At 42.0% G+C, this 18198-nt stretch overlaps 1 protein-coding gene across 4 annotated transcripts in view; it reads left to right on the top strand.

Moving 5' to 3' along the window:
* Positions 1–18198, top strand: part of stxbp6 (syntaxin binding protein 6 (amisyn)) — a 92247-nt gene that overhangs the window by 14125 nt on the left and 59924 nt on the right. For 2 of the 4 annotated variants that reach the window (XM_033642896.2, XM_078175101.1), the window contains one exon: positions 2194–2409. In XM_033642896.2, coding sequence (XP_033498787.1) covers positions 2256–2409 — 154 coding nt within the window. In that variant the 5' untranslated portion in view covers positions 2194–2255. Of the gene's footprint in view, positions 1–2189; positions 2410–18198 lie in introns of all 4 variants that reach the window. The other 2 variants (XM_033642895.2, XM_078175100.1) reach the window with 1 other exon arrangement.

The following is an 18198-nucleotide window of genomic DNA, read 5'->3' as shown; positions in this document are numbered from 1 at the left end:
AAGAGAGATTTTGGACCTAATTAACCCAGTTCTTTATGACTGTATCCAGCATTTAAACACAGTTAGGTCAACTAAGCACAGTTTTCCCTGACACCATCAGACACACTGTGTGCTGTGTCTCTCGTGGTATATTCCCAGTCACTAAAAAATGCATTCCCTGGTAGACATTGGCTCGTAATAATAGAAACATGATTGCTGCTCTGTATCAGTGAGACTTACCAGCACTCTTAACAGCTTCAGCTGAAGCCATTTCATCTCTACGAATGGCGGTGCTCCAAGAAGAACATTGGCAAAGCATTTAAAGAGATGGAGCGTGGAGACTGGCTGCAGCACAGAGAGATGCAACCATTCTCCATTTTGGAACCCTTTAACTCCCTATGTCATTACTTTAACGCGCTATACACTGTGAGCAGTAGAGAGTGTATAAATTTAGATTGGTTGTGTGTACTTTTGTAGACCGAGGGGAGTGATTGGCCCGAGGCTGAGGATGTGACATGAGCTTTAAAAGTTCTAACTGTTCTTTAACAGAATGACTTCTGTTCACTTCATGTCACTGCAGTCTCGCTGTGGTTGTCTTTGTAGTAGGGTTGATTCAGAAACAGAAAAAAAAAAATTCACATTGTGCTACTGAAGGTTTTATTTTGTTAAACTTTTGTCCAATTTCTCTTTGCTTTTTGCTTTCCCTGTAAAATACTGTATAGTTTCATCATCAGGCCTTAAACTACTCACTATTGACGACAAGTTGCAAGTACACATGGCACTGAGCTTTATTGTAACTATGCAAGAGCAAAGCGGGAGGCCTTGGCCGCAGGGACTGTGTGTGAATGTTTCAAAGCGCCCCGACTATTTAGCCTCATGTTTGTACAGCAGCGCAAAGTACAAAAGGGCTTGCTGAATTGGAGTACAGATCAGAGAGTGTGGTGATCAATAGATGTCCTCTCTGCCAGTCACATCACTGGTCTCACTGCTTCAGGACAGCTGTGCCTATCACAGTGATGATGATAGAGACAAATGATTAAAAAAAAAAAAAGCTCGGTGAAGCAGCTTATATGATGATCACATCAATCAATGCCACATCTTTGATATCATTACATTAGTGGCTCTTATAATGTGGGGCAGGCCTTCATGGGAGGGCATAGAGCCACGGCAGGTGGGGTGTGGATAACCAGGGGGAAAGTATGGAGTGAAACAACATTGAATGAATATGATTTATGTTGGGAAAATAAGCAGTAATAATAAGTTTTCCGGTGCTATCATGCTCACCTTTATTTCACTAAAATGAAACATGGATCTTTTTTTAATAGATGTTCCCCCATTTATTATCAATGATTGATAAGAAATTGTGCGGTGGGAGTGCATAAACGTTTTGTCCAGCTTGTGAAGGAAACAGTTTAAGAACCACTGCCTTAAAATGCGACAGTGCATTCACAACGTTTGCACTGTAATGCATAGATTAAATTGTTTTGCTTTAACATGGGATAGAAGGCTGTGACACGCACGCTCCAGTAATCTGAGTCTCCTGCATAAACAGGCAGAACACCGAGCTATAACTGTCCAGTCTGGTGTGTGTGAAGTGTGTGTTATTGTATAGCAGCCTGGGGTCGTTTGGATGTGTTTTAGTTGAGGTAAACAGTGGATGGCCGTGTGTAATGGCACTGTGTTCTGGTGTGCCTCCTTTCAAACTGGAGGCTGCAGATTTCTCAACATAACTGTTGGGCTGCCTTCAGGTTGGGAACCAGTGCTCAAGTGCTCTTTGTCCATGCGGGTAGTTTTGTTTTATTTGCTTCGGTTTTGAGTTATCCATCTTTGCTGTCTTCACTCCAATGCAGTGTAAGTGAATAAAACTGAGTGCAGCTCACACCATTGAAATACTATGCTTAAAAACTGATGTTACATCTCATTGTGAATTGGTGTCCTTGCTATTGTAGATAATCCACAGAACACACTGTCAACAGTTTTCATAGGGACTTTTTCATTGGATTAAAGAGTTGTATATCTCAAAACCTGACAAATAAAACCCAAACTATTCCGATGGCAAGATACCAGTAGAGGCGAATGAATAAGTAAATGTTTCTTTGTAAGATGGGAGACTTCTAGAGAGTGAGAAAGTGAACTTTTGTGAACTCCAAGTAGTCCGCCTGGTCCATCATTTATGCTAATGAAATTAGCCATTTTCTTTTCCTCGTCAGGAAGAGTGGATCTCATCCCCTCCACTTAAACTGCTCGCCAGCTGTTCACTCCTGCCCACTTCAAAGATGAGTGCCAAGTCAGCCATCAACAAGGAGGTCTTCACACCCCATGATGAGAAGATGCTTGCTGCCGTGCAGGTGAAGCGGAGGACCAAGAAGAAGATACCTTTCCTGGCCACAGGTGGTCAGGGAGACTACATGACCTTCATCTGCGTCTCAGGTAAGTTGGTTAAAAAAATCTCTTCTCTTCTCTTCTCTTCTTCTTATGTATTCGTTTGTTCTGTGTGTCGGTTGTGTTGTTGCAACCCAAAGTCTCATTTCAGCATGTCTCCCCTAATTCTCCCACTAATGTTCACACTGATGAGCATGTTTGCGTTTCCTCTGCCAGTAGAATAACACGCTAAATCAATTTACTGCTGGGCTTTAGGTCAATCCTTTTTAAATAGATTAGATTTACGCAGAAAGTGAATAATTGTTTCACCGGAAATCAAGGTTTTAATTATTTTGCTTTTCCCCCTCTTTGAATGTTAGCTGAGATATTGCTTGTTAATTGAATTAGCCATGCATATTATTCACAAGGAGAATAGCTAGAGCATATTAATTTCAGTGCCAGCAGAACTGCTTATGAAGATCAATGACATTTCTTAATCCCACCATTTAAATGTGTATTAAACTCTGCTTTGGCAGCAGCAGATCTCATCACTGAAGGTTCAAAGTTACTTCATTTTGATGAGAATTTAAAGTATATCAGTGCAGAGAAAAGGCTGGCGCAGACTCTTGGCGCGGATTCAAATTCAAGTTTGTCTCCCAGTCGTCTAGTTTCTGTGTTTACACTCTCAGGCACGAACACATAAAAGCCATTTGTGTCAAGCGCAAGTCACAATTAACCACAGGTTTCTGAAAGCGGACACTGTTGTCAGAGGGGTTTATGATGAGTCATTCCTCCTGTGATGTGGAAATGAGTGTTGCTTGATATTCACTTGTTGTTATGCCAGTCTCATCACGTCCTGAGCAACAGCCTTCACCTCTGCGCCCTGTTTAAGCTCTGCAGCTCCAAAATCTATTAAAGTCACTGGATATCCTAACAGCTCAGGCTGCATGGCATAATTAAAATGCATAAATTATCTGATCTTGTAGCTTCCTTAAATTTTTTTTTAAAAATGATAACAGCAGAATATATGACACGTGAATGGACTAGAGACTGGTCTGGAGTGGAAAGCTGATAGTTAGAATCCCAAATGTGGCTCTTGATTAATTGTTTTGTCTATTTGTGATTTCGTAATTCCCCACAGCCCAAAGAGATGTCTTTAAAAGACTTGTGTTGAATTCAATTCAATTGAAGACAGCAGATGGCAAACTGGATATCATTTTAGTAGATGAGAGCAGGATAGTTAATTTGGGGAGGCTGAAAGAAAATGTTCTTGGTAATGGTAACTGTTGACGACATTGCCGTTCAAAGCCCGGCTCCTCCAGTCTGTATGTCGAAGTATCCTTGGACAAGATACTGAGCCCTAAATTGCTCCCAATGTTCTGTATGTATATATATATAAAACTTTACGCTGTCCTCCGCAATGGAATTTACAACCAGATGTTACGTAGCTCCTTCACACAAGGAGAAAACACACATGATCTGGATAAATACTGTACAATCACTAGGATAGTTACTTAAAGTAATAACCACTAAATTATTTTATTTAATACATTTTATTCCATTCGTTGCAAACAATAGGGTAGAGTATTCCTTAACGGAGCTGACCATGAATCACAATGTGTGTGCAGTGTCTGTGTGTGGCCAGGGACTTTTCTTGGATGTTATTCCCTATTTTGCTCCTCATTCTCTGACATCACTCTACTCTTAAGTTTTTAATTAAGGCAAAAAATTCCCGCGCAATGTGATTAATGTTATTGAACTCAACTTTTACATACAAATATAATCTAATCAGGCAAACTAGGTATTTATTTAGAACTGCCTTTTATATAGTAATTAAACACATAACCCCAGAGTGTGTCAGTGGGACTGCTCATTCTTCAACGCTGCAAAGCTGTGGTGATGCCAGGCAGTTTATTGTGTGTGTGTGTGTGTGTGTGTGTGTGTGTGTGTGTCAGTGTAACCTGCAGAGAGAGACAGAACGACTGAGCCAGGGTCAGTCTTAAATCCTCTGTAATGCGTCGAAGGGTAGCCAATTTTAACTGCCTTAAAATTGCTATCAGGGGAGGATTTATAGCCCAGATCTCTGCATCGCCTGGTGGGAGCAAGATAAGTTTGCCACAGTCCAACCTTGCTGTGAGGATGGAGAGGCCTCATGTTGGATTGTGTGACTAAAGGGACCGTGGGCTGTTGCATTCTTACTTACTTTTTATATAACCCAGCTGAATAGGTGTGTTTTCTGTTTTGGTCTATGGGGGATGTAAGTGGGAGTCAAGGTCTCTTTTTTTAATCTAGGATTGAGAAAACTAACTTCCATTCATTCACTGCCATCTCTTCTTATTATGAGCAGAGACATCAGACTATTTCATCCCTCTACTGAAAAGCCCTTTGTTGGTTTGTTCGGTGTTAAAGGAGGAACATTTTGTATCGTATTCTTTTGAATTACAATGTGCGAAATGTGAAAATGGACGTTACATAATGTTTACCACAACTGGCATCGCCACAATCAACCCAAGCTTATGTCTTGAGTTAGTTAGATTATTAAAACTTCTTTGCCGTCTGCTCTGCACTAACTGTCTCCTGACTGAGCTGCTGTTTTGTGTCACATGTTGGAGCACAGTAGTGAAGGCAAGCACTGTTATGTGGTTCACTTAGTCATGTGGCATTTCTCTAAGCCAGCCAAGTATTGTTCTGAGTTGTGTCTGTGTGTGTGCATCCCTTGGGTGTACTGTATAGCCAAACCGTAAGTGTGAAACCAGCCTGTGCCTTCCAGAGAAACAAGGCTGGTGTGTGTGTGACTTTGAGTGTTCTGTGTGACTATATGGAAGCACTATGTGTGTTTAAAAGGGTGGGGGAAGGGGGTTGCTGACAGTCTCATGGCTACAGTAACAGATAGTTAAGGAATGAGGGCCATACAGTGGCAGAATTATGTAATCTGTCGTATGTCACAGCTAAAGGAATCGTACAGCATGAGGAGCTGTACTGTAGAGACAGCCGCGGGCGCTCCGCTCTCAAGCAGGGTGCCAGGATGAAACACCAGGCCGTCACTGCTGCTCTAACTCCAGGATCATATGCTGCAATATTGTCATAAGATCTGACTGGAGACAAGAAAAACATGATGTTTTCACCTCCTATGACTTGTACTGGAAATATAAAAAATTACTTGCAGTTTATTATCTGTTTGGAATAAATCACAGCCTTCAGACGCATGTAATATGGATGTTATGCAATTGACCCTATAACCGCAGCAGCCAGTCTGAGCTGTATTTTCAGTGTGGGTGAGTCTGAGTCTTTGAATTGGCTGAACACATGGCTTTTTGTCTTAGGTAGAGCATTGTATCTATCAGTGGAACAACTAGGCCTGGACAGCTGCCACTTGAAGAAAAGTGATTCTTGTTTCAGAATTACTATGGCTCCAGGAAAACAAGACCGGTTTTGCTCGCATTGCTAACTGTTGTTTGGCTTCAGGGTTAAATCTTGGAAATCACTTGTACGTCAGCAAAGCAGCACAATAATATTGTGAAATTCCCTGTAGCAATAAAGTGATTTCCATTAGAGGAGGCTTCTTGTCCACAAGGCCTAAATCGGTAGTATGGAATATTACATAATTATACAGTGTGCATTCTTAAGCCCATGTTCATGTTCTAACCTGTTCAGTTTTGACAAACAGGAGCATTTTATCTACTTTGCGTTGCAGTTTGGTATCACAGTCTGGCAGGTTCCAGTCTGGGTCTGGATCTTAGCCTATGCTCAGATTACACACAAATGTGGCCAAAATCTGATGTTGTATTGCTCTCAAAGACAAAGATCTGATTTTTCATAGTGGGACTAAGACTGAACAAGACTCAGAATTATGTCAGTCAGAACAGATGTGGTGGTTGAACACGAATATTTTTTTATTAAACATATAAAGTTTTTAAAGTTTGAATGGGCTTAGCAGGATGCTCAGAGTGACAGCGGCATTCACGTTATATAGTAAACAAGCTAATTGTGCTAATGAAGGATTGGAAATGTGCAACAACATTTTTTACTGATGCTAGGTATTAAACAAAAGCCAGAGACTGTGTTGTATTAAGTTGCTGTGAGTGATAAATTCACCACTTAAAAGCAGGAGCGTTATTAGGAGTTAAGGGTCTCTGACTGATGATATGAATCCCCGACTCTCTGGGGGCATCTGGCTCCACCGCTCTGCTTCCTCTGCACCCCACCTCTCTTTCCACAGAACTGCCAGCAGTAGCTGTAAATAGAGCTATGGCTTGTGTGTTCCTTCTCACCCTCATGCTATTTCTCCACAAAGTCTCAATGGTTTGAAAAATGTCCCAATTCAAGACAGCCCGAAAACAAACATTGGTCAGATGATGTTATTCTGCATGATAATGAGCCATGTGCTTCTGTTTGTTAGTCTACGGCCAGAGAAACAGCCCTTCCAAACAGTGGGCAGCCTCCTTCTTAACAAGGAATTGTCATCCGACCTCTGCAGCAAATCATTTGTGAGATGAACACGTAGACCACATCATAATTTTTTCCCCAAAAGCTTGTTTCGCAAATGTGATGTTTTTTGTTGTTGTTCCAATGCGCATGTGAGTGACCTAATTGCGTATATGTGAGACATTTCAGGGCAAAGCTTCATTCACACTAATGTCTGATATGGGTCACTTCAAATATGAATGTGAACCATTGATGCAGAAAGATTGGATCTGAGCATTAAGCCCTGTAATGTGAACATACCCTTAGTCTGCTTTAAAGTAAAATCTGGTGTGGCTCATGTTGAGAACACAACCATTTACAAGATTATGTGATGTGTGCAATAAGAATTTAAAGCTAAACTAAACTGGTGTTCTTGATTCATTTGCTCCATTTTTAACGTAGTGCTGCAGTATGGAGTCAGGATGTTTCATTTCCTTGCTATTTTTCTAGCTGTCATTATCAAACAATGTGAGATTTGTAAGCTCAGCATGACCCCCGGAGGAGAAAAAGCCTTGGAGCACAGTTAATGGACATGCATGACTTGTTTGTCAGAAGCCAGTGTGAACCTAAAGCACACTAGAACTATAATGCAGCATGCATTTAAATGGTTTGCGTATCATTTATCGTACGTTTTGACTGATTTATTTTACCAGAAGTGGTACAAAACTAAACTCTGCTGTCTTGCTCTGGCTTCTCTTCACCCCTGTGACCGCTAGATGCTCCTAGCCTGTGCTGTGAGGAGATTTCTATGATGCCTTTGATCTTATATACACATACACATTCAAACGGAGCTGCTCAGCTACACACAGAAACGTATGTTAGCGCTTTCACAACAGCATCAGGGGTCTTGATGACATAGGAGTGTGCTGGAGCGAAGCCAGAAGCTCAACATGGACCAAGTTGGTTAGTGAGCTTTTTCTTTGATCACTGGGCTTCACGTGGTGCCTTTATGGCTGGACCTCAGGGCTGAAACATTGGACCGCCCACAGAATGTTTGGCAGGAGAGATGTGAGGCCAGTTGAGCTAGATAAGACACTGTGAAAGTTCACTGGAGTAGCCTATTAGTCTACACGTTTCTATTTTTTCTGATCTGAGAGGAAAACATATTTTCTGCCTTTCCCATCCCATTTCTCCTTCGAGCTTTCCTCATGGTTTACACACCTCTTTTTGCCCTTGTTGTTTACATGTCTGTGTGTTTATATGTTTAACTGCTAGCCTACGTGTTGCCAGCTTCGGGGGTTTAGTCAGAGAAATGAGCAGCCATCTGTTTGCTTCTAAATCATTTTATGGAATTTCATCCTTTTCATTTCAACTACCTAACTCTGTTTGACTGATATAAGCCAACACCCTACTCCCAGTTGTGTGTCAATAATACGTGCTTTGTGTGTTTGGCTACATTGAGTGTGTTTTTATGCACACTAGTATCCCAGTTTTGAGCCATGTCCTGGTTTTGATCCTGTCAGGGTTAGGGTTGTCAGTTTCAGTGATTTGCGTTCAGTAGCCAGACACCCATTAAACGGTAACTAACCAGTTTATTTTTAAGAAAACAAAATGTGAAATTGCCTTTTAGTCTGGCGCTCCATGGACTAGTGACCTTTAGCACCACATTCCAAAGCACCATGCATTTAGGTGTGGTGAAATTTGAATGTTTTGTGTTGTGAATGTCTTGCCTTATGTTGCAGTGGTGCACTGGTTAGCATTGTTGACTCACAGCAAGAGGGTTCCTGGTCTGAACTGGGGGAGACCCTTCTGTGTGGAGTTTGCATGTTCTTCCCATGTCAGCATGGGTTTTCTGTGGGTACTCCGGCTTCCTCCCACAGCCCAAATTGTTAATTGGTGACTCTAAATTGGCGGCACAGATTTGAGTGTGAATGATTAGGCTCGTTCGAGATGAGCCAGACCTGCGCAGATTTGATCACCGGCGATCAGCGCACAATGCATGCCGGTTAGTTTTGTGTCCGACTTCATCCCGACTTGCTCTGACATATTACAAAAGTGGACGGCGATAAAATCGCGAGAGCAAGGCGGCCGCAGTTTTTAGAGCTAGGCGCTGCAGTTGCTCTCCACCGACTGCACCGCCTGGCTCTCACCTGATCTAACAGCTGATTGGTTTAGATGTTGACTCAACAATATGACATTTTAGATAAACTATTCATTTTTGTTAGAGTTTAAGATTGTATTTGTCTGATTTGAAGGTTTATTTTAAATTAATCTATCATAATTAAAACAACTGGAGACTGAAAACAAATTGATATATGGGTCTGATCACTTTTTTAATGAATTGACATCATTCCAGACAGGATGTGAGTGTGTCTGTGACTTCCTGTACGGACTGAAGGCTACTGGAAACTGTCGGGAAACTGTCCGACTTCACCGCAGCTTTTTGTCACCGCCCCCCCGCTGCGGCAGCCTGCTCTTATCTACTTTCCAGGCTAGGTGCAGTTCATCTCGAACGAGCCTATTGTCTCTATGTGTTAGCCCTGCGATAGTCTGGCGACTTGTCCAGGGTACGTACCTCGCCTCTCGCCCAATGTCAGCTGGGATAGGCTCCAGCCCCCCAGTGACCCCTAACAGGATAAGCAGTCACAGAAAATGAATGAATGTTGGCTGTGCTCACAGACAGCCGGCTAGCCATATTACCATGCGGACACATTGTGCCCACTTCCCACCTTGTGGCCTCCACTGTTTAGATAACATTAGCCTTGGCCGTTTTGCACTGTGAACCACCCAGATTGGATGGAAGCTATCCCTAGCTAGCAGCGGCAGGAGCTGTCGTTAACTAGCAGCGGCAGTTAGTCTGGGTGGTGGGACCAACCAATAAAGTTGCTTGGGAAATGTGGCCGCCCTCCGGTCTCCCCCTCAGTCGCTCTACTTAGCTAGTTGCTTCATTTTGAGCCAAACTCTGATTAGCATAGTTAACTATATTAGCACCACTACCTGTGCTGACGCTGCTAGCGGTGCTAACAGAGCTAACGGTTATATTTCAAAATGCTAAAGGGGGTCTGTGAATCAAAATAAAGCTGCTTATGTACTGGGGCGACCTGGGGGAAGACTGAAGGGTCAGCACGATGTTTCCACAGCTATGCTTTTAGGTCTGGACTGTGTTACAAGCAGTCATTGTCGAATGAGCGGCGCTGCAAGCTAGCTCCCACTAGACCTGGATGGTGCACAGTGCATTAAACTGACGGGTAGCAAAATTAGCCTACACACCAACATGCATAACAGGTCAAAAATATGCTCCGCTCGATTAATAGTCAACTGTTGACATCCCTTATCAAAATATGTGATGTGTATATGAATCATGAGAAACAGTATCCAGGTTTCTGATAAATTGTGTGCAGCTGTATCTTGGAGTACTCCAGATAGCACATTCAGGTTTCTGAACCCAGGATATGATGTTTACATATGAACACATAACTTGGCCACTTGATCATAACAAGGATACTTGTGCGTATGTAAACACACTCAGGGCTGCTTTATGTTAATGTGTGGATTTTATGTGGGAAGCATGTAGGCATCCATGTTGTAAGGGTGCATTCATGCACAGTGTATTTATGCAGGCATGTTATTTTGTGGGCTGATTCCATGTTTAATGTTATGCGTAGGCTGTGTCTTACGTTTGTGATATGCTGACAATCTCATGCTGGTGTCTTGGTGAGTGTGCATCTGTTTTTGTGTAGTTAGATGCAGTGTTTGTTTTTATCTTGTTCGGTTTGGATGTGTAAGCTTCTTCCTTACCACACCTCATCAGCTTAAGCTCTACATAAAGTAGAAAAGATCTACTCAATCATATATTACACAGGGATTTATTGTTAATATCTTTAGTGGAGACCTGTGATTTATGACAACTGTATACATTACAATCACTGCCATCTATCTTGCACCCATGTGTCGTCATTGGTGGGACAAAGATCTCTTACTTTCTGTCAAAGAAACACATTCAGTAACAAAGCCCAGTATCATTGTTTTCTCCAAGGCCATGTAGAATATAGATTCCACAGTTACCACACCAGTTTGTGTATTGCACTTTCCACTTCACTCCATTCATCATCAGCGGCCTCATGGCTATTGATTACATGGTGAGATGGATGGGCAAGCAGGTCGTGTAGCTCACTGGTATATTAAGCTGCTTAGAAAGTCAGATAAGTTGTGACCTTGGTTACTCAGTTCAAGAACACATCACTCTGACTTTCTATATTCATATACATGCATATGAGGTTGTGGGTGTGTTTACCAAGGTTAGTCCATCATTATAAATGGAAACAGAAATGAGAGACCATGAACACATTTTTAAGGATCAGGGAGGTGTTACCACTGCATCACCAAACAGATTTCATGTTTCTTTTAGAGATATGCAGAGGGGGAAGAGGTTCAGGGTGAGAAAATACATGAATGTTTCACACTGAAATCTTTTATTCATTTTTTTGACAATTGACGATCCTCTCAAATGACTATCAAAAGGAGTGTTTTGAAAAAGAATGAAGCACCCGTAACATGCAATGTTATCAGGACATCATTTCCTGACCATTCTGAGCCAGACTAAAGCTAATTGAGGTTACAAAAAGAAACCAGAGGTCTCCCAGTTGCAGGTCTGAGCTGCAAGACTAAAAAGGTAATGTTAACACTAATGTTAATGTACTAGAGAAATCTGTCTGATATACTAAACTAAAGCATGCCTCACCACTCGCCGACTACAACCTGAAAATGAGCGAGGAACAGGAGGGGAGCAACAAAAGGGAGCCCTATTATTTTAGGGTAAGCAACATGCATTAATGATATCTTAACATGTTACATCATTGACTGTGTCCTGGACTGATAGAAGAGCATGAATACAATAGTGTCATGGTGAGTAAACCAATTTCCCACCCCCAAAATATATTCAGAAGATGAGTCACACTCAAAAAAGTATCGTTCAGCCTGTTAATGTTAAGTTGTGGTTAAACTGACTAAGGCTTAAAGAAAAGTTCGACATTTTGGGAAACGAAACAGGGAAATGTCTAGCCTGGCACGCAACCCCCCCCCCCCCCCCCCAAACCTGCAACTTGTCATTTTTACACTTTGGATTTTGTATGTGTTGAACAAACAAGATAAAATCCTCCTACCAGAAGAGCTGGTAGTGTTGGGCCACATTTGCTTCAGCATTTTCTGATTTGTTTTTTTTTTTCTCTCACGTTGCATCGAACTGAACTTTTTCAAAAAATCTCAGGGAGTCTGGACAAATGTTTGTTAACGAGGTTTAGCCAGGCGTGGGTGTGCGGGTGGTCTGTGCTCTGTTGTGAAGAATGCTGCCTTCTGTGGGTTTCTCACAAGGCCAGTGACTGATGCTGGCCGTCCAGTATTTACTGAGAGCAGAGACATACAGCCCACTCACACAGGACCAAATACATCAGCATGACACTAATACCACATTCCCCGTTAAGGTATGTGTGCATGAAGCCGAGTGTGCTTGCCATCCATACCAAAACCTCTTTGTATCAGTGGCCTATGGCAGTCTTTATCTAGACTAATTAGGTTGCTGCAGCAGCTCAGCTTATATTTGTGCCAGACTGCTCTTTAAAACATGAACTGTCTTCACCCCTCACCCTCGCCCCCTCTTATCATGACAGCCTCCCCCTCAACCCCTCGCCTCCAGTCTCCTCTTGGCTAAAATGGGGGTGTTCAATGCTTGAGTGACCTGAGCTTAGCTTAGGAGAGGAGAGCTAAGACAGAAAGTAAAAGGAAAGAGAAGTGAAGGGCAGGTGGCAAAATGAAACTATTTAAAAGGTGGAATTTCATTTCTTTTTGGGAAACTTTGAAACAATATGCAGGAAAAGATGATAAGGTACGCTAGGGCTGTCACTTTTTATTCAAAATTCTATCATTTTGACAAATGAAACTAAATGTATTACACCATTATTTACACTAAAGAGCAGAACAGCTGTGATTAGCCACTCAACACATTGAAGCATCTGACAAGCAGTGTGTGGAAATATTTTGGGTTCTACGCCTAAGATGGTAGCCTGGGAACCAGATGAATCTGTGAGCTCACGTTTCATTTGCTCTGGCAGATGCATCTGGTCCCCCTTCCATTCAGACAATAACCAGCCTTCCTGGCTCGGGCCGGGCCAGTCACAACCATTTATCTGATATGGGGCGGGTTTGATATGATGATGGACAGAGCGTCACAGGTCCAAATTTGAAAAGTCACATGGAACACATTTTGCTGCTCTGATTGGTTGTAATTGCATCCATTTTCCTTCATCCAGCACAATGCACCAGGCTCATAAAACTTAAATCACCGTTTTGTTCTGCTTGAAAAAGGTAGGTAGGTAGATAGATAGATAGATAGATAGATAGATGAGCATACAAAATATCTGAGCACTACTTTTGGCCCACTAGAAAAACATAGCCAACAGAAATCCTGCTACAACATACCTGGCCTTGATGCTCGAATGCCTGCAGATATTGGGTTGTATCCATACCTATCACTCTCCTATGGCACTCCAGTATCCAATTATGGTTCCAAGGCACTCATCCATTTCAGTTGTTTGGGACATTTGTGTCCTCTCTTGTGGCACTAACACATTTTTTTGTGATAGTTGTAAGGCTGCAGTATAATATGTAAGCTCAAATTGAGTTTACCTACATTTCGACGTAGGTTTTTTTTTTTCTTTTTTCCAATTTAACACGTTAAGATGAAAAGCATGAAAACATCTATGAGAGAGTCCCGCTGACAGACATGCAGTTAGGCCATTGCACAATCCAGTATGCGTGGTCTCTGATATTTCTTTCTCTTGCTCACTCAGCAAGCACACACACACACACACACACACACACACACACACACACACACACACACACACATGCACACAGACAAGCATACAGCAGGTGGAGCGGGATAGATGAAAGGCTCAGGTGCTCTGCAGGTGGACTGAGGCGTGTGTGTTGTTGTGCATACAAAAACCTCTCTCCGTAGAGACAGCCAGCATGTTTCATCCAGTCCACAGAGAATGGATGTGTGTGTGTTCAAATCAGTACATGCCCCAGTGGTTCTGACAGCTCACTTCACAGCGCTTTTCTATACCGAAGCCAAACTGTCTATCATCCTCCTGTATCAGCCCCTCCTCTGTCCTTTAGTGTCCAACTCAGTCTGCGTTTCTTCTTTCCAAACAGCACTTTGGTTCACGGAACAAACCTGCAATCTTGCCTCACGATCTCCTCACAAATCAACCACAGTCCTGTGAGAGTTTCAGCTGCCATTGCTTTGTCGTTGAGTGTGTGTGCGTGTGTGTGTGTGTGTGTGTGTGTGTGTGTGTGTGTGTGTGTGTGTTGTTTTCCAGGAGAAACAGTAGGGTGCTTTCTTTTTAGCAGGAATCTGATGATTGGTGTGGTGGAAGCAGTGCATGGTTGTTAGTTTGGAAGACTCCCCTCAGCTCCCTCTAGCTCCTCATTCACTCTCTGGTTGCTTTTGGTGCAGCTCCACTTCTTTTTTTTTACGACTCTCTGTTTAGAACAGGAGGGTTCCTGCTTACACTGGAGACACACAGGAGATGGGAGATGGAAATGATGAAATAAAGCAAGGGAAGGGGGGTATTCTGTCTTAGCTTTCATGCTTAGAGGATATTTCTGACTTCAGGGAGTTATTTGTGGTTAGCCGTGGTTTGCAGCCGATTTGTTGTTTCTAGTTGTTGTGGTGTAACAATAGATTTCCGGTCCTTATATATTCCTAAATTAAGGTAATCTCAAGGGAAATTGGTCTTGTTTTCAAAATGATTTTGGTGTGATGTATTTCAGCACACAGTTTAATGCATAGAAGTGATAAACAAAGACCTCCAACTGTAAGAAGAAGTATCTGATCTGACTTTAAAGTGGAGGTGGTTCCCAGTTGGGGGTCCACCGATACCCCATTTCCATTAACCTGGTATGGGTTCCGTTCTGGTTTCCTGCACCTAATTACCCCTAAATACCCCGAACTAGGGATCACCCGATCTGATATTCGGATCGGTATCGGCCGCCAATATTAGCAAAAAACGTGCATTGGCATCGGATCGGACTGCATGGAAAAATGCAGATCCAGAACTCCGATTCAGTTTTTCATAGAGTCTGATCCAGGTTTTCCGGCCAGCCCAGCGCGCCACGATTCAAGCAGTCCATTCCAGTGATCCGCTCCAGCACTTACTATCAATCCACCAAGCCAGCATGCAGACATACAGAAACAGCAGCACCAGGCTGGCACTGACACTACAAAAATAACTGAAAAGGAAAGGCTGCATTGTTTGTTAAATGTCAACAATGTCTTGTGGTGTTAATCTATTTTTTTATTTATTAGGGGGCCAAAGCACAAGTGTGTGGAGTCTTGCTGCTATTTTAATTTCAGTGTTAGACATTTTAAAGATTTCTTGTGTTGATTTATTTTCTATTTATTAAGGGGCCAAAGCAGCCAAAGCAAACCAGCTATATTTTTTATTTAATGTTAATGTTCAAGTTTAAAGTTTGTTTATTTAACCCTGTTGACAATAAACAGGTCAGTTTCTCATACCAAATGTATGGATCATTCTAATAAACCCGATTAAGTAGTTGTTCTTGTTAGAGTAATATCGCTTGACCAAACCTTTTCTAACATGACTGACAACAAAATAAGTGAATATGAATAATACGCGCTTGGATCGGATTGGTATCGGTATCGGCTAAAACTCAAGGCTGTAATATCGGTATTGGATCGGAAGTGAAAAAGTTGGATCGGGACATCCCTACCTCGAACACCTAGCATTTTGACCAAAAATAAATTGGTTTAGAACCGCAAAGTCGGTGCCAAGCTAGAACCAAAAAAGAGCAGGTTTTTCTTAACCTGAAGTGCGAACTATGAAGTCATGGAGAAAGCCATCAGAGAGACGTTAAGTGCGAAATTATCATCAATAGTTGGTCCATGCTTGTGTTTGGATGAAAACAAATATCTGTGGTAAAAGGACAAAAGTGCACAGGTAGGCCAATCAATGCAGTCTGCCATCTTGCTACTGCTGTTAACTTCTATTGCGCAAGGCCCTCCGTTGATGAGGCATCCTTGATTATAATTGTTCCGATCAAAACTGGTGGAAACGTGGGCTGGTTTGCTAGATGGCACCAAGGTTCCAAGAGTTCTGAGCGGACCAGGTTCAAGAACCAAAGCTATTTTGGTGGGAAAAGGGTATCACAGTTCCAGCTGGTCATTACACAATTTAACACAACTGGGCATGGTTCCTCTTGACCTGACGAGTTCATGATGTTTCTCTCTTGTTTTGACAGAAGTATTTGGAGTGATGAGGTTTAGTTTCTGGCCTCCTTCCTGGGGTTTATCGTTGTTGTTGTTCTGAATGTTGTGAAAGTGTTGATGGCACACGACGGCAGGGAATGGCCCAGGGAGATGAGGTGATGTGGCCACTTAGGGACCATTTGGGAGGTAATTATTGGAGGAGAGGACCACGCCACACATGTTTTTGATACTGTGTACTCTGACCATATTTATTGGCTCACTAATAGAGCAAAGACCGTGTCAACACAATTCCCTGCATACCTGGGAGAAGTCATCTTCGCGGTGTTGTGCAAACAAAGCTTGTACCCCAGACCCTTCCTCTCATCTGTGCAGTGTGAAGTGAAGGGAAAAAGGGGAGGAGAGGAGGAAAGGAGAGTGAGCTGTAATAAAAGAGCGAACAGCCCCGGCTTTATAGAAGTCAACCATCCATATAATTAGCTGATGCTCTGCTCTTGTCAAACTTGGAGACTTCACAACGAAACATTTAATAACCAACTTTAGTTACTCAATCCAACTGACTTTCCAACACATTTCATTTGGCTTTACTAAAACTGTCTCTGAAGATATTGAAATGGCTCATACGAAGAAAAATATTTTTATGATCTGTGTCTGGGTTGAAAAATAAGGCTTCCTCCAACAGAGTTCGTCCTTATTTCTCAGTGTATTGACATTCCTTGATTATTACAAAATGTCCTGGCAGAGCATTAGAATTCTAGACATTTTACAAAGCTAATTTCTCAGTCTGTCACAGCAATTTGGAGGCAATAACAGTCCTCTTTTAGGTCATGGAGATAAATGGAGAAAAGGATAAATGGAAAAAAGTAGCCACCTGCTGCCATGTGTAAGGTGAGCTGGTGCTTTTAAGGTCTTATACCAAGATTAATGTGAGTGTGATTTGTTATGGATTTACTTTACATATGCAGTAATCTCAGGACAAATGACAGAAACTGAGAAAACTAGTTGCTCTCATTTGTTTTTAGGCCTGGGAATCAGCACTCATAGATTGCGTCCTTAGCACTCTTGAGGCCTTGTCTTGAGCCCATTAATTTACGTCCACAATCTTGTCTGGATCCTCTTTGCTACACTTGGCCCTCGTTCAACAACCGCATTTGATGAAGACTTGAAGAGGCAAACTTTGGCCATCACAACAATGAAGTCAAAGGCAATGTTCTGGAGTGCTTTCTCTCTCCGATAACTCTCCTCTGTCAACTTCTAAGATGTTTGCAAGATGGATAATAATACTTCCCATTCAGCTGACATACATTCTCTCCACTGTTTCTTTTCTCTGCAATGGACTGTTCTCGCATGCCTCCAAGAAACACGGCAAACATATTGATTTTTTGATTGATTGGGGGCAAAACTATATCAAAACTTCCATATACAAACTTTCACACAACTCGTGCAGTATAATCCAAGTCTCATTTATCCAGTGAGTTGCTCAGTACTTCCCGAACACATGCATTTTCTCTAAATCTTTCTATTTAAACTGAACTGAAAAAGAAACGTATCTAAGCTGTCTTTAAAGCCAAACTTCAATACTAACACTGTTTTCATATAGAATTAGGTAGACAGTAGATGGCATACTGGATTTGGTTTTAGTGGACGAGAGCAGGATGGTAAAATAAGATGAGGCCCGCAGTGAATACTGACGACGATAAGAGTAGACGTTACTGCCATCCAAAGTTAAAATTTAACTTTTGGCTGTCCTCCACAACTGAATTTACAACCAGATGAATGTAGCTCCCTCACACAAGGTGGAAACATGGGTAATCTGGACAGTTAGTGGACAGTACAAGAGTAATTACATAAAATAATAGACAATAAAGAATTTTATTTAGTGTATCTATCACACACATCATTACATGTGTTTTGGAACGGTCCTGCCAGTCCTTTAAACTGTTTGTTTTTCTTGTGCTGCCTAGAAGCTGTTTTCTGTCTGCCGTCTACCATCTGCCTGATTTCATGTGAAGGCATCATAAGGCTTTCTAGAAAAAAGCATGTGTTTAGGAAGTGCTGAGCGTACGACTGGATAAATGACATTAATATTGTACAGTGCGACTTCTGTGAGAGTTTGTAAATTGATGTTTTGATATAGTTTTGTTGTTGTTAAGCACGGTCCTTGGAGG

Source organism: Epinephelus lanceolatus, chromosome 15, assembly GCF_041903045.1.
Source record: "Epinephelus lanceolatus isolate andai-2023 chromosome 15, ASM4190304v1, whole genome shotgun sequence".
Lineage (NCBI taxonomy): Eukaryota > Metazoa > Chordata > Actinopteri > Perciformes > Serranidae > Epinephelus > Epinephelus lanceolatus.
This window is presented reverse-complemented; position numbering and strand designations above follow the sequence as displayed.